We start from the raw sequence: 27,438 nt of genomic DNA, 5'->3' as shown, positions 1-27,438 counted from the left end.
TCGTCAGCGAGTTTGGCCATTAAGTTCCGCGAAGAAACAATTCTACCAAGGGTTACCGAATGTATATCGGGCGCTGGCTAGCAATTCCACCGATAGTTCCTTTCACCTGGACAAACAGAGAAGTCGATGTCGGAGAAATTTGGCAATATTCACAGGGATACGCTTTGATTCGCGCTTTGTTTGCAATCTCTAATTTTCTTGAAATTTGAAAAACACACGAGTCCAAGAAAAAGGTAAAAAAAAAAGGATATCGAGGGAAAATCAAGTTTGCGAACGTTTGCCTTCGCAGAGAGTCGAAAAAGATTCTCGAATCCGCGAAGTAACCCGCTTCCACGCTTCTCAAGAGCGATTCGAGTAGCAAAAGGGGTCGAAAGGTTGGCGAAAAGGTGAAGCCGATTTATCCTCTGGCTGAAACCGGCTTCCTCCGAATTCACGTTGGATTCCCTTTACGATCAACCGAAAGAAGGATAGGTCCTATCTCTAGCACCCTGAGTCACCGCGAAAGAGACTAACAAGAAGAGGCGAGAGACGAAAAAGAAGGGGTTCTCGCGCGTGTGTGCACGCCCTACGCTCTCGAACATCGCAAGACTCGTCCTCACCTTCCAAAAAAGGGAATATCGACTGACGACTGTCCGGGATAAGGGTCGACAGGGACGCAGACGAACAGGCACTTTCAGCCCCTTGGTTAAGACGGACGAGCTACATAGGCCAACTCGGTCGAATTTCGAATTTCGAATCCTCCGGCTCGACCCGAGACGTCTCGTTTTCAGTAGTCGTTACGTTCTCGTACGATAAACGGAATAAAAAGTTCCCAGGTTGGTCAGGTTGATTAAATAGAAAGCAAACTGCATAAAGCTCGTTCAGACTGCTAGTGAAAGCTCGAAACGCTAGTGCGAATATATCTGTCTCCTCTTTGAACTACCGCATACTCGCAATTAGTGAAATTGTCTCTCTTTTTTTTTTTTTTTTTTAAGGGAATTTTTGGCGTCGCGAAGGCCTACCTATACCGTAAGTATAATTGTAGCTCACAGACCTGCCCCAGCAAACAAGAAATGAAAACAAATAACAGGAGAGCAGGAGAGAGATAAAGTTGCAAAGACACGATTCGCTCGTTATCCAGAGTAGTCGGTATATACAGCTTCGTTCGATTCGAAGCAATCTTTTCAGAAGTTAAATTGCCCGTCAAAGATTCAACGATACTTCCTTAACCAAACGGTAAAGCGTAGAACCGGGCACTCGCATCCTTGTACGCAAGACATCGAGGGAAAAGAGAGAGGGAGGAAGGGAGAGAGTCGCTGAATCAAAGGCACTCGGACAAAGACAGATAAGGAGCAAACTGCGAGGGAGGGAGAACGAGATAGCGAGATTTAATCACACCAGTCGTATTCCCCTCACGTCTTGAAAGGGACACGTTCGCAAAGCCAGACAGGAAAAGAAGGAAGGAAGGAAGGAAGGAAGGAAGGAAGAAAAGGAGGGAGGAAACTCGGTGGACGGGGGATACGATTTAATACAGAGACCCATTCGTTCACCCCTGGGGAACGATTCGAATGGAGAAGGTTGCATTTTTTACTCGCGTGCCGTTTGTCTTGTACGTGACGAGTATGAACATGAACGCGTCAAATTCAAAGAATTCAGACCCGGAAAGGAGAGGCACGCGCGGATTCTCGCTGGATCCGAGAAGAAATATCGCGACGCGCCTGTGTCCTCGATATCGTAGCACGTTTTAGCGCCTCTGGAATTGTTCGTGAGATATTTTCGGCGATTTCTCGGTTTCAACGTGGAAAGAGTTTAATTCGTTCGTGCGTGCGGATAATTTTTCGCGTTACGTGCAGTCGTTACGGGCCTGACTTCGTATATTTATTTATCCAACTGAAGAGAAGCCTCTACAAATATAGTCTCGTTATTTTTTAGACGGATCGTGTATAATTTACTTAATAATACCGTTACGATCGTTTATTCGCTACGCGATATAAGTTCTATATACGTTCGATATACTCGAAACGTTTCAAGAAATTATAACAAATATCGACGATGATAATTAGAAGAAATTATACAAAAATCGCGTTTAAACAAAAATTAGACGTACGAATTAGAACAAAAAATTGTAAAAATTTCTTTTCAAATCCTTATAATCCATACGTGTTAATCGGGTATATTCCGTAGTTCGGGTACGTATGTTCTATTTGCGTGCATTTTCTACCAACATTTCCTCGGCTGATCGCGTACGAGTAAGAGCACCAGAGATCTTTGGTCTTTGATCCGGCATCGAGAAATCCGCTACTAATAGACAGAGGCAAGACAATCCCCTACCTGTAACCTTATCAGACTTCGTAACACGAGGCAACAACAAAAGTAAAATCCCTAGGAATTACTAAGAAACCCCACAGTATACTCGCGCTTCGAATCCAATATCGAAGTCTTTCCATTGCGCATTGTTTGCTTTTATCTGCGCCAACCCATCCCAGTTCGCCGATCATTATCGTTAACACCTTAACACGCGGAAGAGAAACTTCCTACCATTCGCCGAACAACGATAAAATAGCAGATACTTTCGAGAAATGGAGATAACGTACAGAAGAAGAAATACGATACAAAATGCAGATAATGCCCGGTTTACGGTTTACTGTTTATTGGAAACCTGTAAAACTTGCGTCAAAGAGAACTCTCATTGTATATTCGTATCGTATTCGTTATTCCTATTGATTTCTCGATTGAATTTTATGCATCGAAGATACGGTTAACCAACGGATTTTAATCGACGTGTTTGCTGAGAATCGTAAGTTGTAATTAAATCGTGCAATTACTATGACGCGTGGTACGATGGTCACGTGGTGAGGAAACAAGTAAGCGTTCGTTTAAAACTTTCTCATCTTCGTCCTGATCGAGCGAAAGATCGCTTACTTTATAAAAATGCAATAAAAAGGAACCTACTTTGTCCGATAGCAACACAGCGTAAACGTTTCCCAAAGAAGAAACATGCGCGAAATATTCAGCGCAAAACGATAAATGACATTTTTCTGTTCAGGAGTAAGACAAATTTTGTAATAACTTTAAGCTATCCAAAATCAGAGTTACAGATTTCATAACGTCTTTTTCTGCGAGGTATGATATTCGTGCAAAATTTATAAATTTCAATAGAAATTAAACGTTGCGGTAAGATCGTTTACATCGTGGAACCTAGAAAAATTCCCAACAAAGCTGTAACTATACCGTCCAAGGATTACGCGAAATTGCTAAACCGAAGAGATCTCCCACGCGAGATAAATACCAGTTACAGGAATGACATCGGCTGAGAAATTCATAAAGCATAGTAACGGTACAATTAAGAACAAGCGAGATCATTAACTCGCAACTATTACAAAAATCTAAGAATCTTTGGTTTCGATGAAATCTAATTCATAGAACATCGAACGGCCGTGTTCGTAAAGCACAACGGTACTAGGCTGATCGTGCACAGGCTTTCTCTACTTGCTGACTAAATTCTATTCGGTACGACATGCGAGGAACCGTTTCAGGGATCCAGACAGCAGAAAGAGGAGAAAAGAACACACATGCGTCTGCACACGTACGAAAGTACGCCGTTAACCCTATTCCTTGAGGGCGAGTTCAGCATCGGATAACGAAGGGTCTCGTGTTCCTGAACCCCGCGAATGTGATTACAAGGAAGGAGAAAAGGACGTGAGCTGGGACAAGGCGAAAGAGAGTCTCGACGTCGGTTTTGATTTAGTAATAACAAGGGCTCGATCGTAGGGGGCGAACAGTTGCCAAAAAAACGCGAGACGTTCGAAGAATCGACCGAGAAAGTCAGACACCGACGAAGGCAAAGGGAAAAACGTCGACCACGTCAGATTGAAAAGTGTATTTGATACAGGCGTGGATGTTTACCGAGCGTGGAAAACGACGGACATCCTCACGGTATTACGTACGAGTTACGTACGACGTTACTGTTAAATAGATAGTACATTTGTATCGTACGTGTGAGAGTGAGGGAGCGCAGAGCGAGCAGACACGCGTGTGCATCCCTTCCTTAGAGTGTATGCGAGCGTCGCAAGACGACCCAGGTCTCCGTTGAGACAAAAGAGCGACTAGAAAGAAAAACAGCGGGCGAGTGAGTGTCTACTAGCCCTTCGGAGAGTAACCCACGTGTAAAGCTAAATTTAATTAACATGTAAATAAAGTTTAACTTTTCGTTCTCTTCAAATCCTCTCCTTACCTTAACGGTTACTCTTTTGTACATATCGGAGGGAAGCCTCGAGTAGATAAAGTAGAAAGAACGTTATATCCGGATGTTAGGGACGGGCATAATTCCGATAGGATCAGCGACTTTGCTTCGAAGAGATTTTATTACCTCTGGATGTGTCTACGATACGCTATACGTTGCTTGTGATTCATAAAAGTAACCAAGGTCGATAAATTTACGAAGGCTCTGAATTTTAACATTTTACTCGTGTTGACTGACCATCGTGGCACACGACAACGCAACTAAATAAGAATACATCCTGCGGAAGAAAAGAAGAAACGAGAAAACGAGGAAACGAAGAAGGGAAGAAAAGCTAAAAATAGGTGTTAAAACGAAACTAAAAGAACTCGGAAACTTTGCATTTTCAAAACGATTCGCCGACACGCTTAAATATTTTCTAACAACCGTACAACACGCTTTTTCCGTTCACTGGAACATCGACGGTACTAGTTACCATCGTAACTACCTTTCTAGAATATTTTCCCATTCTACTCGATAAAAGGAGACGCGCAAAAACATTTTGCCGCGTGAAACAACGAGAGGAATGTGGACACGGAACTCTTCACGCCAAGAGTAATTACTCCGAAGAAGATTCGTTATCTGATTTAAAAAATTAGCCGATCTCGGAGGCAACGTGGTTTCAAGCAGTGCGATAAGTACTTTAAGACCTTGAGGGACAGAGAAAAAGAGATCGACGGATACGGGACACGTTTAGGGGACCTCGCCAACGACCAAAATGGATCCGCAACGAGAAATCTTCGTCGTTCCTCGGCTTCCACCTTCGTTCGTTCCACGAGAAATTATACGCCAACGAACAGATTCATACATGCTTGAGAATTTTTCCGTGTTATCTTCCCTCTATCTTCGCGGCTTCTTTCGCCTCCTGTTTTACCTTGAGATAAAGCTAAAGGATAGGACAAGAAGGAGAAGAAAGGTAGTCGACGTTTACCGTTATACCGCGCAATTGAGTGCAGCGGAGAAGGAACTTCAGAGTTCGTAAGTTGCAGCATAGATGGTAAGAAAAGAAAATAAGCTACAAGAAAATGCACGAAAACGCAAGAAAAGCAACGACAGTGGAAGTAACTCTGGCAGAAAGTTATTGGCTTAAGCAAGCTTCCATGCAAGCGGTCGCTTGTCTACGTCCAGAACAGAGAGCGGTTTGTGACAAAAGTTCGCAACGAAACTTAGATCGGGTTTCTTTCTCGCTCCCTGAAGGACTATGTTGCGTGTGCAACGCGGTGGCTGCAATAAGGCGAACGCTTAACGCGAAGATGTTCTGCGGATCGCGCGAGCGGAAGCGGAAACGTCGACGTCTAAAAATACGTACTCGCGACCGCAAGAATATACGCAGATATATCGTTTTCCTTTCTTTCGTTCCCAGTCGATCAAGGTGCGCGACCGTCGACTATATCCGCCGCCCTCTTTCGACGTTCCTGACCAGCAAACGTTGCAAGGATTGATAAAAAGAAAAAGACAAATTTCAAACGAGAACCTCGAGGAATTTTTAAAAGGTCGTTGACGTACGAATTTCGATTTGTAAATAGCCGGCAACCGCTTTCAGTTGCAGGCCATCCATAATTTTGGTGGAGATTAGCGGAGAAGTCTCGAAAGTAATTGGCTGTGTAAACGTCAGGCTGTGTATAAACTTGCTGATCGAATTAGAAGCTGGCCATCCCTTTGCCATTCCAAGCGTACGATCAAACGCAACTCGGCCTCCTTCCGTAGCGCACGATACAGAACAAGGGAGAAACACGGTAGAGACCGATACGCGCACAATTTTCCTATACTAAATTTTCATTAAATCCCCTGGCTACCTACAGACTGCAGGATATACACAACTTTCGACCCGATTAACTCGCTACCGTTGCGTCGCGTCGCGTCGTTCGCCCAGCGATATCTTCTCGGCTCTTAGACGAATCCCGAGAAGGGGAATCGTTTGTTTTATCGGAATGTCGATCATTTTGTGCCATGACTGCTCGGCCACACAAGTCGTCATCTTCCAAGAAGCGTCCTATTTCATTCCTCGACGCCTCTCGACGTCTGTTTATCGTCTCTCGCTATATGTACTCGCCGGCCGCTTTTGGGATATCGTTCGCTTCGTAAAGCCGATACCGCTGACATGCGTGAACGCGATAAAACGCGCGGCACTTCTGCGAGTAAACGTCGATACCGAACAACTCTGAACGACCATCGCGTTGTTTACCCCCCCCCCCCCCTAAATATGTTAATTGTAAGTATAACTTTCGGATTACGGCCGCCAACGTTCCATCGTTATTCCGACAATTCGCTTCGGGCCAGAGATACGTTGCTCGAACGCGTAATTCGCGAATTAGGCGAGCTACCGATTCTACGAATCGAGTTTCGTGTTTCGAGTTTCGAGCAAATTCGAAAGCAGTACAAATCGTGCTAGTACGTATCGAAAAACCATCGATTTAACATCGAAGTGATTTTAATCGTAAGATTTTTTCTTTTCTTTCGAAACAACGCTGTTTGCTAAAAAATTAACTTAATTAAATTTTTACTCCTCGAAACAGGATTAATATCGAAATCACAAGGATAAATAAAAAATTTGTAAACTACCGTACAAATATCGTAATTATGTGGTAGCACGAGAATATCTCTTAACGTATTTCTATACACATTGTGTATAGAATTGAAATGCGGTAAAGCTACGATTGCCAAAATCAATATATAGACAGAATAATAATCGAACGATAGAACGATTTGCGATAGAATGAAATTAAAAGATAATAGAATAGCAAATACGTTTTTAAGAACGAACAAGTTTATTGCGAATACTAGCAATGCCAATGACGTGATGCGTTCGTGCGCCGCTTCTTACGGATCGCGATAAAGGAAAGGGAGGCTGGCTAATCCGGCCGAATTGGGCAGCGGGCTTTTCGCTATCGAAAGAAGATAGAAGGAATATTAGGAAAGAAAGAGAAGGTGTGCTACTCACTGCCATATCCTCGCTTCTGTAAGCCGTGAGGGTCTGTTCGTCCTGGAGGAGGACGCAGTAACAAGGTTCCCAGCACGCCTCGGCAGCGGCTTCGCCAACGCAGCATTCAGCCTCTGGAAAAATAAAAAGTAAAGGAGATTGTGACGAACGAGCAAAGTTGCCAGAGTTCGGACGGTGGGCATCGTGGCCACGCCGCGAGAATAAAATCAACGCATCGGCCAGCGACGATACGAATAATAGGAGCCGCGTCGATTATTATCTCCGTGGACGGGCATAACGGCGCAACGGTGCAACAGGAAGGGCGACGCGATCCCTGCCCGCGGCCAACGATCGATAACGATCGATAATTCTCGCGTTCGTTCGAAACGTCGCGTCCGCTGAAGACGCGAATCCAACCGGAGACTCGTCGTCTCAACTTTCAAGGATTATCCTTAGGCTAGGTGCACGCCAACGATACAGTGTGAAATACGTTGGAAATTTCTATTCAGAGGCTAAGTTCGATTACAAAGGAAAAGTTTCCGTCTACCTTGTAAATTTACTCTCAGAGTGAAAGCTCTTTCTCGTAGTTTCAGCTCGTAATTCGTACGCGCGTGTTAGCGAATTATATTCCATATTTAACCTCATTACTCGAAACGTGTTTGGATTGCGTTACGCAACTAGACGGCCGTCACGTGGAACGATCAGGGGTTCGAATACGCGCAAGGGCCAGGAGGCGATCGTCGTCATCTGGAAGCCGTGCCCATGGCAGACCTCTAAATGAATTACCTAATTTCGAAATCATCCTGTCCCTAAGGAGCTGTCGCGTCGCCCAGTGACTATTTTATTTCTATCGAGTACCTGGAATTTTCGCGAAATATTCATTACAAACAAAAGTTACAAGTGTTCTGGAAGAATCGAAGATAAAGAAATGTCGTGAGAGGTTAACGAGCCGACTAATTCACCATCACGCGAATCCTGGTCATACGTCTACGCTTATATATTATACCGAACAGATCGCTTTGCCGATAAAGCTGCTAATCCAGCAGATTCATAGAGAAATTACAGCTGCGATATTCTCTACAGCTTCTCACGCTCGTTAGCGAAGCAACGAAAACGATCGACGATCGGAAAACAATTCGCGATATAACTTCTTTGGCATGGAAGATTGTGTAACGCGAGTGGAAAAATTCAAAATTAATTCCAAACCATCGAAATTCAACGTAAATATCAAAGTGTTACGTACTTGTACGTACGTCCAGATCGATTCCCAAAAAGAACGAAGCACAACTTAACCCTGAGAAATTTCAAATCGAAGAAACTATTTTTAGAGGAAAAGAAAACGCTTCGGAAACCGATCGAATCGCCCCGAGAAATTTTTGCGCCGTGGTAGCTTTGGAAGAAAAACAGCGTTGAGTGAAAACAGGCAACGCATGCTCAACGCTAATCCGGTCGCAAAAGAGTAACACAAAGTGCCCTGTGAATCGAAGTGAATCGTGAACGCGCTCATCGTCTCGGGCTGAGGGCTGAACAAATATCGATTCGACGTTCCAGACGCGGCAAAACTGTTTCTTCCTGCGGAGTGCTCGCACACGAACTGCGGATTACAACCGCAGCCGCGCGTGGCTGCTGCTTCGAATGCAGCTTTTCCGAGCCATTTGGAAGCACAATTTTTTTACGATCCGTGCTTTCTTCCTTCCGTTTCTTTCTGAGATTTCGATTGGAATACACGATCGATGCAACTGAATCACACACTGAGAAAATGAACGACAGTCGCAAATGCATATTTCACGTTTATATTCTTCGCGCGATTTTTACCAACAATCTTCGCAAAACTTTGACTATCAACTGCCAAGGAATCGCTGCTCGACGCAAAACGCAAGAATCACCTTTCTCCCATTGAAATATCAGAAATAATCCAGACCAACTGATCTACCAACTTCTACGTATATGTATATATATTCTATTATAATTCACCGTTCTCCACGGGGAGTTCTGTATCTACGGAAAATAACGCAAAAATATTCATAGAGTCTACCTTGCACCAAACACCCTATTTTCAAACACAGATAAATATGGTTCCACGGTAGAAAACCTGCTTCCAGATTGCTTATCATTGTACGGAAAAGCCACGCTAGATTACGAACCGTTGTCATTTTTATACGTCCAGACCAGGTTGTTCTTTTCTCCGGCCACCGCGCCGCGCTATCCCGTCCTGTCTCAAACATCCTGGGGATTTTTGCTTCCTCAACCAGCTATTACGATATTCACATCCCCGCGTAACTACGTGATCTCATCCTATCATCCAGATCTATATATATCGCAAGCGAAAGGTTTCCCGTACTTGTTCACCTTTTTTCCTTCCATCTCTTCCCCCCCCCTCCCCTTTTCTCTCTCTCTCTCTCTCTCTCTATCTCTCTTCTTTTCCGCCAAGATTCCTTATTCCTCGGCGTGTATTTTTCAAGTATTAAAATTCTGGACCGTGTACTTTTTCGCCAAGACCCTCAAAGGGGTCGATCGACGAACGCATAAATGAGATTCCCAGCGGGTCTCATTCTCGCTTTTTTCTTTCTTCTAGCGCAGCGTCTTTGTATCAGCGCGACGCGACGCAACGGTTATCCATTCCACGCAGCTCGAACGTGAAAAAGCGTACAAGTCGCATCCATATGGATGGCACGGCAACGAATCCTCGAATACAAGAGGCAGACAGTGTACGATGCTCGGTGATAGCGGAAAAGTCGAAGCCGTCGTAAGGTCGTGTTCGAACGATTACGATGACGAATGCAGCGGCGTAAGGGCTTTTGGATGCCTGGCCAAACGCCAGGGAACCTCTTTGCACAAGTTCGTCGGTAATATTCGTCTGGAATCCTTAATCCGGCTAAACGTCCCTTTTAATCATCGACTTGGCGAAAGATCGGCCGAAACACGTAACAACGCGAACATTTCGAATCGAAGATGACGAACGTCGAGATATTCCGGAACGAGCGAAATGTTAAACGAGCGAACGATCGGCGAGCGGAGTAAGTTGTTGGTGTAAAATAAAAGTTTCCGCGATATTATCCGATAACCACCGAATCGATCCACGAATAGGCTACCTCAAAGTTACGTTGCTCTGATCGAACTAGCCGAGTTTTTCATGTGACGCAGGTGTTGCACCAGTGTAGGCATCGTGTAACGATGTACAATATGGTGTAATGTGGGCTCGTGGTAGTCGTAAAGACATCAAGATATTTCTCTGCGGACGTTACGTACAAGGGACCGCAACGCGAAATATTATACAGTTCTGTATCGGTAAACGGTAATAGCGTCGGGATACCAACTCCAGACCAGACTGTGCACCGCTCTTGCATACGAAAGTTATTGCCTTAAATCGACGCGTTATTTTCGTTCTAACCGGTACTTGTTTCTTATATTTCGGGAAAACGAGCTCAAAGGCTATATTATAAGACAATTTTTGGTAACGCACGACTGAAATTCGTTATCCATAGTATCCGTTCCGACGTAAAAATCTAGAATTTTAATTTAGAGTTTGTTAGGATGTCATTTAGTTATTTGCACATGGAAATATTCAAGTTCCGTGTAATATACGATGCAAAAATTACAGTTTATTCAGAATATTTAACAGCGAAGTTGAAATTGAATTTGCTCCAATTAAAGAAGAATAAAATTTTTGAAATATCTGAAACGTTCCTGAGAAGAGCGGAAGCGCGCGATTGTTGCTAGGGAAATATTTTATAGAACTGCTCCGAAATATCGTACAATACGTCACGTACATTCCGACTACGCGTACGTCTTTCCTTTCGCAGTATCCGACTCTTTCATCGCATTTTTATCGTCGCACATAACCCATGCACGTATTACGCGATATTCCTACGGGACTTTTAGACCGCTCGCAATAAATTCCAATTTCACCGCCTTTTATCCCTATCTACCTAAACCTGATATATTCGCATTTTCGAAGCTTTTCTTACGTGGAAAGCGGCTATTTCGGAAAATTATATAGTTTCAGATATATCGCTAGCAATTTTTCATCGACAAATCAGCCATTTTAGTTTACCTAATATCACAGATTCACAGATTTTACCACTCGTCATGCTATCACCGCCCGTTTCCCTGTTACACATATATCGTATTTCTCATATGCACGATTCGGTAAACTCGCTCGTACCATGTTGGCGTCGCCTCCAGAGCTACGGGAAAGAGGATCAAGTAGACGAGAGTAGGACGAGTGAGATGAGGCGGACAGGTAAGAGGTCCTCGTGCTTCTTCGTTCTCGAGACCGTGTTCGTGTCGAAAACGCGAAACGGAGTAACCATGGAGAGCAGTCTCGCGCGTGTTTCTTCCCAACATCGAGATTGCTTCGTACGATCCTCGTTAGAAACTCGCTGGACCTGGCTAGTTCGTTACCGACCGATCTTATCTGTGGCGAGCCGTTCTTTCACGAGGCTCTTTGGCCCGGCTTTCTTCGCCGTGGACCGCTTCTCTTTTCCCCATGTATCAACGCTTAACGCGGTCCATCCGTTAATTAATAATCAGAAGCACGTAGTATCAACGTGTCGATAAATCCTTCGACAGTAGTATGGAGGCGAGAAAATTCAATGTCGCGTAACTAAAAGACGAGCGAATGGTTATGTCGGTACATGTTCACCATCCATCGTTATTCATAGTTATGTATATTCTAAACTTTATCGTGACGCCCAGGAATCCCATAAATAAATAAATATTTTCGCAGAATGCAATTTCAGATTTCACGCGTCTTCCGATCACGAAAAATATAATATTATTTTATAGAAATTCATCGATTCGTCGATAAATTTGTCTTTTAACTAGAATCTTCCTAGCTCGGCCAGTTAAAATCTTTTCTAATCTTGAAACTTCTAAGCAACTTCTACTTCGTACTTCTTCGACATAGTCGCAAAGTAAATTACATTACGGGTACACTTATAATTTCGTCTAGAGAGACCCCCGGCTGTCGATACTAGTCAAAACATAGCTACGAATGCTAAAAATAGATTCTTAAACTCCTTAGATAGAATAATTCTAGGTTAATCGTATGTTTAAGAGGCAACGACTGCTCCATACAACGAAGTTCCAGAGAAAATCGCGTGGCTAGTTAATAAAAAGTGGCGTGACAGGACATCATACGCCGTATTTAACGACATTCGATTCAAGGGGACGACATATGGTACAAAACAGTAGCGTTATAGGTGGAAAACGTTAAAAGCTGGTTCGCAATTTAAACAGATTGGATATGTATAATTAATCGGTAGTCGGCAGAGCATGGAAATAACAGGACGTAGAAAAGACAACTGTCAACGTTCCAGGTGAAACCATAGCGAAATGAGTTATCGATACAACTTCCACTGAAAGCTGCGGTTAGAGAAACGAGCTGAACGCTGGTAATTTTGCTTTCACAAAAAACAAATTTCTAGTTAATTCCTTCTAATTACCCTGAATAACGAACGACGGTATAATTTCAGCATTGTATCGCACGACGTAGTAATTCTATGTTTTCTCTAATGTTTCTGGTCTTGACAGTTTTGGTCGTCTGTTTTTAATTCCTAGAATAGTGGTGCTGGTGGTAGTAGCGGTAGTAGTAGTTTTATCGAACACAGAGCTACACAAACAAAAGTTGATTAAGCCAGAAAGGTAAAACCGAATTAATCGAAATAATGTTTCGTTACTGCTTCAGGTTTTAGGGCCAATCAAAGTTTTCAAGTAAAAACAAATAAATGATAAATACCTATCAAGAAAAGCGTAAAAAGTCATCGAAAATCCTATACCTGTCGATATACAATTTTTTGTCGTTGTCGCATTAACGTTTCATTCGTTCGAAACGGAAACCGAATTGAAGGGAAAAAATGTTATCGCTTTTTAATTAAGCATTGCTTGCTTCAGGGAGCAGTGCGATAGGTAGATCGTTCGAATAATTACTTTTATTATGCGAATATTTTGCATTTCCTCGCTGCCAAATACGTAAACTGTAACTTTTGATGTTAAATATCTGATGAAACATCTCGTTATTAAAGTAATTTAAATTTCTATTTGAGAAATTCACTTTTCTATTTCAGCGATTATGCGTCATTCCCATAATCAAATTCTACTTCATGGTTCGTTACTATGAAACATAAACTATGCAGCGGCACTCATGAGCGCGGCATTATCCCAAGAGAAAATTCCACTTCTACTTTTCTACGTCACAAACCAACGTGTAATTGTTACTTTCAGTGTTTAGTCGGTAGTTTTCTGTGTCGCAAATCAACACGCATTTATCCCGCATTCTCTATCGCCGTCGACGTACAACGCTTCGTTGCTATTACATATGTGCCGTGTATCGATGATTTTCAAAATTTGAAGAGATGTAAATTTAAATAGTATTTAAATAACAAATAGTTTGCTTGAATACTATTTGTCTCTTCTTCTAAATGACCAACAGGAAACAAATTCTTCGCATCACATACTCTCGCTCTCCTTACATCAACGATAAACACAACTTACGGCGAAGATAAATTAGAGTGAAAGGAAAGAAGGGACTAACGTTCCAGACTTTGAGAGCATTTGGTTAATCAAGTGCGACGCAACGATATAGTCACACGCACAAATGGAAATGACAAAAAGGGGAAAAAAGGAACGCCGTATCGACTGGAGAAAAAATAATCGAGTCCAAGGCTTAAATAATCGCGATGGAATTCAATTAGGTCACAAGGCTGTCTGTCGGTTCTTTTCGCTATTAGCGAGCAAAGCAGAGAATATCGGACTTTCGTGAATACTCCAATTTCTCGGACTCTACAAATTAACGAGGATTATAACTGCAGCTTTATCCAACAGATTAATCGCGACGAATTCCTTTCGGCGTTCGCTCGCGATAACTCGTCGGAGAAAACCGCGACTCTTTCAATTATCGAACAAGTTTCCCGAGAGAGATACATACTGCTACTCTTCGCTTAACTCGTCCCACTGAGCTCGATCTAACCTGACGTCATAAACTTTCCACGGGACGCGTTCCTGATGCTGATACTTCTTAAGGGCGTAAACAAGTTAACTCGAGTATATATCGATTTTTCAGGATTAACAATCTTGAAGAGACATTCCGTTGACTTGTTGCTTATGACAGAATTTGTTTCTGACAGAATCCTGATCGATAGAGCGAGTGGATTACAAGGAGTATATAATACGTAGATAGGGCGAATATATTCCGCGCCAAGTCACGATACAAAGAACGAAGAGGAAGGTAAGGGTCGTAGCACGACCGAGAAAGAAAGCTATTTCCGAGTAACGATCGATCCGAGAATGTTAGGGAATAGTAAACCGCATTTAGAATTTTAGAACCTTTGTTTCTTTCCCACTCAATGGTCGAAGACGTGCTATGAATTCGAGATTTCCGAAGGGCAATTTCCAGATATATGTAACGGTACGAGTTGCCGAAGTTTGTGACCCGAAGGAACACGGCGACCCTTCCAAAAGATCGGATACCTTGCGTCAGTCCAGGTATCGACCCACCTCCACCCAGTGAATGGACGCAAGGAGCACGTAGCAGAACGGTAGCGACACTCGGGATGACGTTGATCGGAAAATTAAGAAAATCGAGAATTTGTCGCTACAGCTGTAACGCTAAAATCGATCACGCTTAACAGATAACAGGCGTACTTAAGCGAATCGAGTTAAACCGGTTCGGTTTTATTCAATTTTGCCGCTTTCAATTGTATCTGGTTTTCAATCGTCTCTCCTATCGCGTTAAACCGTCGTGTCATAGGAAATCACGTACAGTTCGCGATATCAACAAGATCGGCTTTACAAGCCCTCCTCGACTCGGCATTCTTTTTTGGCCGGCCCATTCGCGAACAAGCCGAATGTACGAAGGATCGAAAGCTCTTCGGGGTTTTGAAATTACAATATTAACACGTTTTACAGGAAGAGATGAAACGTAAAAGGCGATACACATAAAAGGACAGGATTTCCTTGAACCGAGCTGCACGCCTCTTGTTTGCCATAGCGTGATGCAAACTAATCGCGAAATAGGTTGCACGAGGATAATTGCATGCAGGAAGAAGGAACAGTCGCTAACACGTTGTTAATTATATTCATGCAACGACATTACGCAGTAACGATCGCGCGTTCGAAGGATAAAAAACAGGGATGCGCTAGAAAATAATTTATGGACGGTTATGCTGTCAATTACGCTTGCCAATCGTAACAGATAGTCCTAAGAACCAGTATGCGACTCGTGTTTTACTGCCGATTTGGTAGATGGAGAAACGGTCAAAATATACCCGCCATAAACGGGACGTTAAGCCCCGAACAATTTCCTGCTTTTAATGGACCCGCCATCGGCGAGTGCTGTTCATTTCGAATAATTAATTCTTGGCGTGACTTCGTTTCGCTAGATTCATCCTTCCGAACCTCTCTTCGGATTACGCGAACAGCTCTCTTGAGATTTCTACATATTCGGATCCGCGTGTGCGCCAGACATATCACGAATTTTAGCATTTTCGCAATGAATACGTTGTTTAGAGGTGATCGCACATCGACGACGGATAAATTACGAATAATTAAAATCTGTTAGAGCGGCAATTGAATTTTTCCATTCTACTCGTTCTTCGACATTCTGCCATTTCACAAATTCTTTTCACAAAATTGTATTGTAACAAGTGGGATATACGATGAATACGTAATTCTACGGAAAATGGAATATCAAAAATTCAAATTATCTGCCAACAGAAAATGGAACAAGCTCTTGAAAATAGAGGAAACATTTAAGTTTATAAGCTGTCGATAAATCAGAACAAATTACGATAAGAGCGATGTTACGTCGTGGGCTTTTGTACGTGATTATACGCGGTGCAAACGGACTAACGATCCCATTAAATAAATAATTAAATAATCAAAGGAAGAAATTAAACCGAATGATATTGGCCTGCGTGAAACGCAAATTGTATCGCTGCAGCTGACACTTCCATTAGAAAAGCATGCGTTCCCGTTGCACTTGCAACTGCAACGACAATCCGTGACACTCGGGCTCATACTCGAAACGAGAGCAACGCGCTATAATCGAATCAGGATTTTCCGCTTATCGGATCCGCTGTTTCATCCAGTAAGTAATTTTACGAGGGTGTCGATTTGTCTTTCTTGATGTACGTTACATCGCGAGAAAATACAAATAACTTCGATATTGAAACGTGTCATTTTGTGCTTAGAAAAGAATTTATAATTATCGCAACAGTTATACGTATATTTGCATATTTATATGCCGTGGAAAACGAGAATAGCCAATTACGTTGTTATTATTATTGGTATTATTCGTGCCACCTTCCAACGATCGTACATATACATATTGAAGATACAAATATGTAAAGTTTTATTCCACGCAGGTACTGCACAATTACGACCGAGGGCTAATTGTTTCCGCGCACGATCATACTCGAAAAACAATAGATTTTATCTTCGCTGCGCACATACATCCGCGACGTATACAACACACTTAAATATATCTATTATCCTAACGAGTATAAGTAACTTGCAAACTCTCTTTTTTAACATTCTGTACTTAGGCGGAGAGATCGTTTACATGAAAAGCGAGGAACCTAATTTTACCTAGAAAGCTAGAAGTCGAACTTTTAAATAAAATTTAATCGACGTTGAAACGAGAGCGAAATCCTGCGCTTTATCTAACGATAAATTATTCTGGTGTTACAGTTTAATTCTTGGCAGCTACTCCATCGTTTTTAGCTCTTTACTCTTTACTCTTTGACACTGACTGACTCATCCACTCGCTCTTTCATTGTACCGCACTCTTACAATTATCACACGCATACCACATATCGCATCACGCTCGTACCATATATCTTCGTATATCTGAAACCACACGTACGTGCACGTGTACCTGTACATATCTAAATGTACGTTCCACTTGAAATTGATCATCAACTTCAACAGGTATACAATCTCTTTTGCGTTATCCGAAGCATTTGTTATTTCGGTGCAATGGCATCGACGCTCGATATACGCAAGTTCGTTCACCTCTTTCGGTGGAAAATAACTACGATAAAAATATACGAACCTTTCGCAAATGTAACGATCACGAATACTTGTCCTGTAGTTTCTATCGACCAACAGATACGAGAAATGGACAAGAAAATCTAAGATCGAATTAGAGCTCGTGGAAAATTCTCGGGAAAGTTGTTAAATCCAAGAATTTGGGTCAGTTCGATTTATTTCAAGCATTGGTAGATCACGGATAACGTGATATCGGATATCTGCCACCGCGAAGAAGAGCAACGCGAACGTCGTCGCTATTACTCCGATCTGAAAATACAGACTCGAACAGAGTAGTTAAATAAGACACACGACTTTGCGATAATGTTCGTTCGTGTTGGTGAAACGCTACTCGGTTTACGTGGCGTTCGAACTGGTTTCCGATCTATGTACGTAATATCGTCGGCATAATTCAAAGTTCTGCAAGTCACAAGACCGTCTTAGAGATGTCATACGTTCGATACGTCATGCGGAAAGTAGATATTATATAAGTTATCGTAAAGGAAGCGTTCTAATTTCACATCTAAAGTTCGTGTCAACTATAGATCGATCGTATACGTTACATCCATTATTATATTGCATTACATTCTTGTTTTAGTTCTCGTACGATCTTAGAACGTGGTGTAATAAGTCGACATAGATTTATTTTTCTTTAGAAGATAATCGCGATTTCGTCTATTATACCGAAAACTTTTCGCTTATTTAAAGACGTTTGCAATTTTTAGGGTTTCGGTCAACACTGAATAATTAATATATATTGGTATCGTTTCAATGCTACGAAACTATAGCAAACAACTCTATTAAAAGTAGAAGAAATCGTGGGAACTAACATAAAAATATTTCACGGTTCGTAACTGAAACTGTAATTGCATTCTATCCTATCCAAGTCCACCCAAGTTCGAGTTTAAAATCGCGTTTACTAATTATTCTGGAGACAATCAACGACGGTCGGTTCGGATCGGTTCTTTCCATTTGCGAAGACAAATCGCAATCGCTCAACGGTGACGCTATAATTATCGCACTAACGTTTTTAATTACCCGCACGAACGAGCTCGACATCGACCTTTTCGTTCGGTGCGAAGCTAGACTTATAACGAGAGCAACGTTTTCTGTCACGTTGAAAACGAAGTTTCTGAATATCGTGATACTAGCTCGGTTAATAGAGTTCGACGAATCGATCGTCTATTCTATCCCTCCATGATTTATCTTTCCAATTTTGTCCTCTCCACGAACATGCAAAACAATAACTTTTCGACGATAACTGTATGAAATAAGAGTAAAATACGAAAGTGAATTTGAACATCTGACGATACGTACGTTATAATTAGAAGTCGTCGTTTCGAACACGTAATAAAAAGGCACGCGTATTTATGCTCACGGAGCTACTTGCAATAAAAATGTTTCACGAACGTTATATAAAAACTCGTAATAACGATAATAATGCTAACAGATTAACTTAGAAGATAAACGTGTCTAAGGTAGACCATTACGAAAATTTCACATAACGCGGTAAAATTAGAAAAGTAAATAAAGGGGAACTTTGCTGATTTCTATCTACTCTCGCTACGACGGAATAATAAATCGATTGAATTTTGAACTCGGTGTCAATTTTATAAATCGTTATATCGAAGCCTTTGATAGAAAACCACTCGGCTGTCATTAACGATTGACGATAACCACGCATTGCATTATAAAAGCAAAATAAATTGTACAATTTTATCGCTAACGAACGATCGATCGATTAAAGAAACGTAAGAATTATTACAATCCATAAGAGACTTCCCGTCTTGACAGTCCACTGCGACCGCTGTCACATATATAGTATTACGAACTCTTTCACGAGCAAGGAAATATCAAGAAAGTATCAATCTCTTCCCGTTTCTAGTCGTCGTCGTCGTCAAACGTAAACAGAGGTTTTCCCATTGATCAGATTCTACGAAGAAGCGAAGGCTTTAAATAAAACGCGATCGCTAGAATCGAACGACTGGATTACCCGGCACGGTCACTACCCCTACGTACTACATACTCGTTCTCGACTCATGAAGCCTGCGTTACACTCTTGATACCTGGAGCAGCCGGCAAAGCACGTATACAGAGACGCGTAGAGAAGAAAATTCTCCGCGTGCAACTGCGTAATGAAAGGAGAAAGGAGGACGGATCGTGGTAGAAAGGACGCGACTTATTTACCTACATCGATTTATTGCGATCGAAGAGATTATATCTGCGGGCAGCGTTCCCGCCGGTGCTACATGTTACATCCACGCTGAATCACGATTTAATTGGTCCCCACCGAGAATCGATCACCCGAACCGTTCATTCCCGATCCTGGTTCTTACGATCCTCGCGAGTGTTCGTTTTTCTTCGCGGTCGTGCCGGTATGCGGTAGCGAAGTGATACGAAAATACGAATAACGCGCAAATTACGGTTGGCTAATGCGAGAGAATTATCTCGTCGGTACGAAAGAGCAACCGGTAACTAAGCATCCGTGTTCGTTTAATCGACGACATTTTCCTCCATTTTTATCCTTTCGAAGCTACGTTTCGGCCCAACTACCTCCTATGTACAATTCTACACAGTACTACATAACTTCTATAATAAAAAAAACGTCGAATCAACTCCAAAACGATAAAACGCTGTACCAACAATCTACACCAGAAGTCATCTCACTAACGACTTCATCGAAACAAAACTCGCGATATTCTAAACGCGCCGCAACACCAAACACAACCCGTTTCAGCATCCTGCACGCATCCAACGTACACACAGATGTAAACGTTTCGCAACGCAAATATCCCCCTTGCTAGCGTGGTTCAATCTCGTCAGATCCGAGCCACATTCTCGTTACATAACCCGAAAAAATTCCGAGATCTCTTCTGTATCCGTAGTATCCCATCTTCCAGATGCGTTTGACTCCCTACGCAGACTGCGAGGCACCCACGCAGCCGCGCGTTCACGATACACGTGCCACTCTCTTCCTCGGATTTTCATTTAACGCGGCAGATTAATTCGCGCTGGTAAATCACGCTCGAGGAATATTCGTGTGCGAGTGGCTCGGTATCGTAGCCGGCATTGTATGTTAATAGCAACGGTTGGCCCGCGGACCAGAAATAATAGCGCAAGTGCATCGACGCGCACATATATACGATAATGTACATATACTTAGTTTCGCAGGTGAGGTCGCGACCAACACTGCCTTCTCGTTTTCTAGCTGGGAGATATCGTGTTATACCTGTAACGAGTACCGAGTAATAGTCGTTCGGGAGTTCCGTCGCTGGCAATACCCACGTCGAACAGCGTATTCGCAAATCAATTTCGAGCTATCGTTTCTGGTTGCTTTCGAAGGATAATTCGCCGGCCACGCTGCTCGAACGACAACATTTTCTCTACGTACGGAGATATTCGACAAGCGTAAGAATCATTCGTCTAACAAAAAAAGGAAGGAGAAAAAGGAAAAGTTTAACTTACCGATCAAGTGCTTTTCACGGGGTAAAATCAACGTTTCTCCAAAAAGTTCTACTCGTCGAATATTCTCGACTCGCTAAAACCAAATTTCTCCCAAAAAAAAACTGTTTTCGCTAATCTTATCTACGTTTCAAACACTTTGGACGGGGGACGATGCATTTTCTTGCAAAGAACCGCATTCGTCCGATTCGTCCGACGCGTGAAAATCAATTTTTAATTAAAACGAGTTTAAATGTTCGTAGTCAGCGTGATCGTCGGTTGTTCGCGCGAAAGAGGCTTCAACGCGAAACGAGGCGCGTTGAAAAATACCAGAGCTTACCACAGTAATGGACCAGGATATGAAGAGTGCCTGCGTGTATCCGGGAATCGCACCAGGAACTGGTGTCGACCTGGGGCTCGAACAGAGAGAGATCGAGACCCTCCATGTCGCTTTCGCCGCAGGAATCGCTCAGAGGCTCCAAATTACCGGAGTTTGCCATCTCGTCCTCGTTCGTGATGTCTTCCGGAAGGTTCTCGCCGCCTCCGCCACGGCAACGCGTCGGTGTCAACGCCATTTCTCCACGATTCTTGCCGAAAGCGTTGACGGACACGCGTTCAAGCGCTTCCTTTATGCGCTACTTGATCGTAGGTAGCTCTGCGAGTCGACCGTGAGATTCGAGAGATACTTTGGATACCTCAGTGAGCGATTTGTTTCATCATTGGTTGCAGCACAGCGTGCCGTTGCGCGGCTGCTTTCGAGTCAGAAACTGAAAGCACATGGTCACGGCACGGACTCGTGAGATACGCGATTTAAACGCGTCGAAAGTAAATCGAGGCATATCGAAATTCCATTTGCACGGCATAGTTACTGCCGGAACGCTTTCGATCACAGACCTGCTTTACCGTTCGCGTAAATTAATTTTACCGTCGCCGTGAATTGCTGTCTCGATAACAGCGGTAGCCTGTAACAATCGTCATTTTTATTTCTCCCTTTTTCCTTTTTTCTTTTTTTCTTTTTTTTTTTCTTTTTTAATCACCGTATCGATCGAAGAGTTTCGAGAGAAGGAGGTCGTACAAGAGTACAATCGAAACGTCTGTGACGTAAAATTTACAAAGTGGAGTTAGGTCGTTCGATCGTTTCTCAGGGAAAGGGTGGACGAAACGATCTCTCGACGAAACGGCGGATAAAATGATGCTGAAGAACGGCGCAATAACAAAAGTTTTTAAAAATAGCGGTGTTTTCAAAGAAGTATAGAAAGACAGACAAAGTGGATCAAAGTTACGTCCGTGACACAGGAGAGAACCAAGTGCACTCGCGATGCCACAGCTCTGAAAGTAGAGCTCTCGTGTCTGAAACGCAAAGACCCTCTTTAATTAAGCGAGCTTGTAATTAATTGCCTGTTCTTGGTCCATCCCCCGCGCGACATGTCAACGAGAGTTATGACCTATCCAACAACACCGAGTAAGCACTCTTGTCGGCTGGACGAGCCAAAGCAGCTCCGAGCGTTTTGCTTTCTTTAGCTCGAGAACAAAATTGACGAGAACAGATTCGAGCAAAGCGACCAAAACGTAAAATACGACACGAGCGAACGGAATAAATTAAAACGATCGGTAATAGCTACATTTACAGAAAACGGCGATCTCGTTTTCAAATAACAACGACCATTTCCTTCCAAGAATTCGCTCGATAAACCGAACTAATTTACAAAGAAAAGCATAATATTCCGTGCATAACGTTTCGTTAACGATTCTTCTAGCCGTGTTTCATCACATTATACGAATAATCGTACACCTCTTTTCAGTGTTTTAACATTAGGAATCTCCTTCTTCGATATTTTTGATTCAAAGAAAGGTTTTTTATACGAATTGTTAAACTATCGTTAATTTCGATATCTATTAAATTCGAATTTAATTAAAATCGAAAGCTTATCGATCTGTTTCATCTTCATAACGCGAAAATTTGCTTTTCACCGGGCCCCGCAAAGTAACGTAACGCGAGCTGCCAAGAGGACATTAATTACTCGATGTTCGTGGACGGGATATATCGCGACAGCAACGTGGCATGCTCTTACGTCGATAAATTGTTTACACATATTTACATGGTCCGCTTCCTGTGCCAGCCGAGCCCGCCACTACGGATGCAAAAGCGAAAAAACCAGTTTCAATGAAAAAGGATAACGGTGTGCGAGGAACTCGCATACCAAAGCAGCTTCGCACGATGAAAATCTATTACCATACACACGGCTGTTGGCTCCCGCAACCGTTGCGTTGAAAGAACATTTAAAATTTCCAATTGGAAATTTTCAACGAGACGTGATTTTCTTTCTCGAAAGATTCTCCCGTCGAGAAATTTAACTGACCAAATCTTTCCTGCGCGTTTTACACGCTACGTTGGATAGAACGCGTGAACTAGTTCCGATAGTGTCTCGAACGTTTAAAATTGTTTTTACAATAGCGATAAGGTTTACTCGTTATGGAGAAAATGCAATCACACGCATCGATACGGTACTTTGGTCGCTAACAACTATCTGTTTTCGTACGAGGTGGATGTACGAGGCACGGAAACGAATTTCGTCGTTCGCTTGAAAGCTACAACGGTATAGAGTATATATATATATATATATATATATATACACTATACACTATACACTATACAGTATACAGTATACCATAAAAGAAGGTGCAGGAAAGTTCGTTTTTCTCTTGTCTTTTTTCTTGTTGTTAAATTATTAGTATTTTTAACTTTCCATCTTTTTTAAGTAGTTTTTTTTGCGTAATCGATAAGTAAAAACTACGTAATATTCTTGCGAAAAGGAAATCTCCGCTCGAGAACGCGTTATTGAATGAAAGAAATGTTGCCAACTAAAGACAAAACGATCAACATCTGTCGTATCGATATCTATCGACGCTACGAAATTAGATGGATGAGTATGTTCCCACGTTTTATTGCCGGACGTGTATCTCGTACGCGTATCGCGATACACGTATCTCCGTGCAAAAGAGATCTAGCAACACAGGCACGAATCGATCGGCCAAAAACGATTAGCTCGGACGCGGGAACGCGTGCAAAGATCGAGATCGCGGTTCGCGGCGATCACGCCGAAGATCACGGCACGTGAACTGGTTTCGCGAATACCGAAGAAGCGTGACGTGTGCGTTGGTCGCGTGTGTACGCGGGCAACGACGAAACAAGAGCGAAAGAAGGAGAGAGGGAAAGGTGGAAGGAAAAGGGAAAGCAGGATCCAGCGTACAGGTCGTTCGCATCCGAGTTCGAAGTTGGCGGGCGAACCTGTAATCGTTTCGTGACCACGGAGCAGAATACGTTCGCCCGTCTTCCTTTTCGCCTCCGTTTCAGGGCCTTTTCCAGCCGACCAACACGATCAAAAGGAACACGACCAATAATCCTGTGAGAAAGAAATTGGCCGTCGGCACGAACACCGAAATTTCCCACACAGGAGAAAAGGAAATTTGGCATTTAGCGCGACGGCGATCGCGTCACTATACTCGTAGTATAGCGATTACCGTAGCAAGGACATTGTTAACCACGATCGTACACATCCTGTATACCAACGTAAACCGATAGTCAGGTTATATAACAATAGGTTATAAGCGAATCGTTTCCATAACGATATTCTCGAATATTCTCAAGTTGCATCGCTACTACTCCTTGTTCTTTCTCCCGCAAAATTTCTCGTGTTTCGAGACAAAACAGCCAACCAATCCCGTCCAAAGACGTCCAAAGCCGTCCAAAGTTATCCAAGACACTGAAACGCGTATGAAAGGCAGCGAATCCGCGAAAGAACCGCGACTAATTGTGCCATTTGGGCTCGTACACTAGGCCCGCTTCCTCGTCGATCCGGTCAGCGGCGTTCGTCGCCGATGCGAGAGATCACCGGCCGGCTTCGAAGACTCGTTTCCATCTCTATCCCGAGGCGAGGAATCGAAAAACGGCTTAGTCGAAAGAAGAGGTAGCTAGGAGGAAACGAAACACGCTGTATATCCGTGTACGAACTCCGACATTTCGAGGCAGTGTCGCAGACTCGTACGTGGCTGAAGCTCGTAAAAAGGATCTCGAGTGGATCCGTTCCGGCTACCACGAGGACCATATCGCCGCCTGCTCGTGCCATAGAGCCAGACGGAACAGTCGAGGAAGAGAGCAAAGAGGGACGACCGAGTACCTACTTACGACAACCACGATCCCTCGTAAACATCGGATGGAGGCCTCCTGGGAATCCGCAGCAGGAACAAGGATACCAGGTGCACTCGTCTTGATAACGAGCTTCGAAGCGCTCGCGCGCCGACCAAAGATCACATTCCGCCCGTTTTTTGCTCCGATGGCAGATTTACGAGTGGCGGTGAGCCTCGATTCAAATTCAGCGCCCTCGGAACCTCCGTCTCGCGGACTCCAAACGATAAGGAATACGCATATCCGGCTGACATTATAGACTGATTACTACGCGTGGTAGCTAACATCGATTCACGGCGATCGTATAGCGCTGGCTGAACCACGCGACGACATAGGAAAATAAATCTCGTTGAATAATTGCAATATTTGTGCGATCCGTTCGAGCCCGTATCGAGTAGCGATATCTCTGATCGTAACTACGCACTTGGATCAGTTTCGTCGCGTAATTTCCCTACGACCGTTCTTACCGAAAGCTAGTTCCGTACTTTCGTATTGCTATACCGACTAATTAGAATTACGTGTATCGAGTTTATTACCACTTTATTTTACTGCTACTACTTTGATTTACGCATGGCACGAGTTAAAAAACGACTTAGCGGGAACGTACAAGTACGTGCAAGTATCCTTTTTACCTTCTATTCGAATCCGATTATCGTTCCAAACCTCCGCTCTCTATCTCTCTCTCTCTCTCTCTCGGTCCACAAATAGCCATCGAAACATAGTCTTCGCTAACGAAGTGCATAAAAACCTTCCAACAACTTTCCAAGTAATCAAACGAGAAGAAAGTAATTGCCTCGTAAGTTATCGGGGAATCGATAAAGTCGGCAGAGTGGGAAACCTCGGAACAAGAGATTGCGCGAGTGATTCGAATCGCTAAAAGTTTCGGTCAGTCGGAGAAGAAACGCGGAAGGCGATCGAAACATTTGCCTGCGTTACCTAATTGCTCGTTGGCGATCGGCGTGTATCGGTTCGAGCGTAATGTTGATTTAAATTCGCCGGAACGCGTTAGCTCGCGCGAAACGCGCGCCCATCTGGCCGTGGAACTCGGTTATGCGGACTATGCCCCGAGGAGAAGGTAAGCAAGTAACAACGGACAACGACGATGTGTTACGCCGTGTACGCGGGAAAGAGAGAGGGAGGAAGCGACACGGAAGAAGGAGGACAGACGGAAAGGAGAGACCAGAAACGAGATCGAATCAGCTGAGAGGGAAGCCGGTCGGGACTGGCGAACCCAACAGAATGGTTCTTTAAATCAGCGATACAGCCAAGATTTGTCAAACGTGTACCGGACCAAGTCGGGTAATTTGTTCCGCGCAAAGACCATCGCCGTTTCTCTGTTCTCTCTGTTTCGAGTTCAGGGAGTTTTGGGAAATCGATTTCGCCCGTCTGAGTTCTCATACGCTTGTTTATAGACGTTATAGCAGAGAAACGTAAGCGACTCTTTCGCTTTCATACCGTATGACTGATCTATTGCAACATTTTTTCAGGAAAATTTCTTACCAAAATTTAAAATCCATAATCGATACACTTTTTGTTCTTTAACATCTACAAAATATCGGATAATATCGAAAGGAAATAATATTACGTTTACGATGTCAATCATCGATGCTTTATATACTCAATTTTTTATAACGTATAATAATTTTTAACGTTCCATAGTTTTAATACCAAACCACACAGGTGTATAGATAACGACACGTTCTTAATCGGACGAAGCACGCGCTTAATCCAAATCTTTGATCGAATTAACTTTACCGTAACAGCTGAAAATAACCTCCGAACGATAAAACGCGATATCTTAAGCGATCAAGGAATCGCAAAACGTTCGAAACATTCCACTTTCTGTAACAAAGTCTTGCTCTATTCGAGACAGGATTGCGAACTTCCTAACGACATACGCAGGCAAATACAGACACATCCACGGTGAATCTAACAGTCTACGCCGGCTCCCTAATAACTTAACACCCGCGGAATCGAAACTAAACAGAAACACGACGCGACGTTCGCCACGATCAACCGCAAACTACCCAGTAGCCGTGTAATCCGTCCTCGGATGTTCGAAAACAGAAACTTATCTCTTCGCACGAATTTCAGGGAGCAGACATCGCGATTTCCCGGTCCCGTGAGTTCGACTATCCCTCGTCTCTATGGTTAAAGGGACTTTGGTCCTGGAAATTCAGTAACTCGACGGATCAAAAGCTGCTAACGGAGCACGATTATACGGCGACGAATCAAAAGTCGAGGAATACCAAAGGTGTCCCGTGTTCCTCCCTCGTAGGTAGCAAGTCGCTTCATTTCGTCGAGTCTTCCAGAGTTTCCACGATGAGATCGCGTTCCAAGAGTCCACCTTATAAATTATTGATGCTTCTCAAAGGTTTTCCAACGGAGAGTAAACGACTCCTACTAAGGTCTTCGCGTCTTTCCTCCTTAATATCTCTCTCTCTCTCTCTCTCTCTTTCTCGAGCGCGCGCGCGCGTTTTTTCTTTACGCTGAACGATAGATAGAGTTAGCTGCGAGATATCTGCGAAAGCGATGCGGAAAACAGGAATTCGAAATCGTAACTCCGCGCAGAGAAGTTGAAATAAAGGGTTCACTAACGACCGA

At 43.2% G+C, this 27,438-nt stretch overlaps 1 protein-coding gene across 13 annotated transcripts in view; it reads right to left on the bottom strand.

The window, feature by feature from the left end:
- Window positions 1–27,438, bottom strand: part of LOC117231757 (probable Ras GTPase-activating protein) — a 252,226-nt gene that overhangs the window by 148,291 nt on the left and 76,497 nt on the right. For 7 of the 13 annotated variants that reach the window (XM_033490770.1, XM_033490603.1, XM_033491043.1 and 4 more), the window contains exons 2-3: window positions 20,989–21,415; window positions 7,200–7,312 (exon numbers count right to left, since the gene is read on the bottom strand). In XM_033490770.1, the coding sequence (XP_033346661.1) occupies window positions 7,200–7,312; window positions 20,989–21,223 (348 nt within the window). In that variant the 5' untranslated portion in view covers window positions 21,224–21,415. Of the gene's footprint in view, window positions 1–7,199; window positions 7,313–20,988; window positions 21,416–27,438 lie in introns of those variants that run through there. The other 6 variants (XM_033491375.1, XM_033491456.1, XM_033491695.1 and 3 more) reach the window with 2 other exon arrangements.

Source organism: Bombus vosnesenskii, unplaced genomic scaffold (genome assembly GCF_011952255.1).
Source record: "Bombus vosnesenskii isolate JDL3184/JDL3185 unplaced genomic scaffold, Bvos_JDL3184-5_v1.1 scf7180000013262, whole genome shotgun sequence".
In the NCBI taxonomy this organism is placed as follows: domain Eukaryota; kingdom Metazoa; phylum Arthropoda; class Insecta; order Hymenoptera; family Apidae; genus Bombus; species Bombus vosnesenskii.
This window is presented reverse-complemented; position numbering and strand designations above follow the sequence as displayed.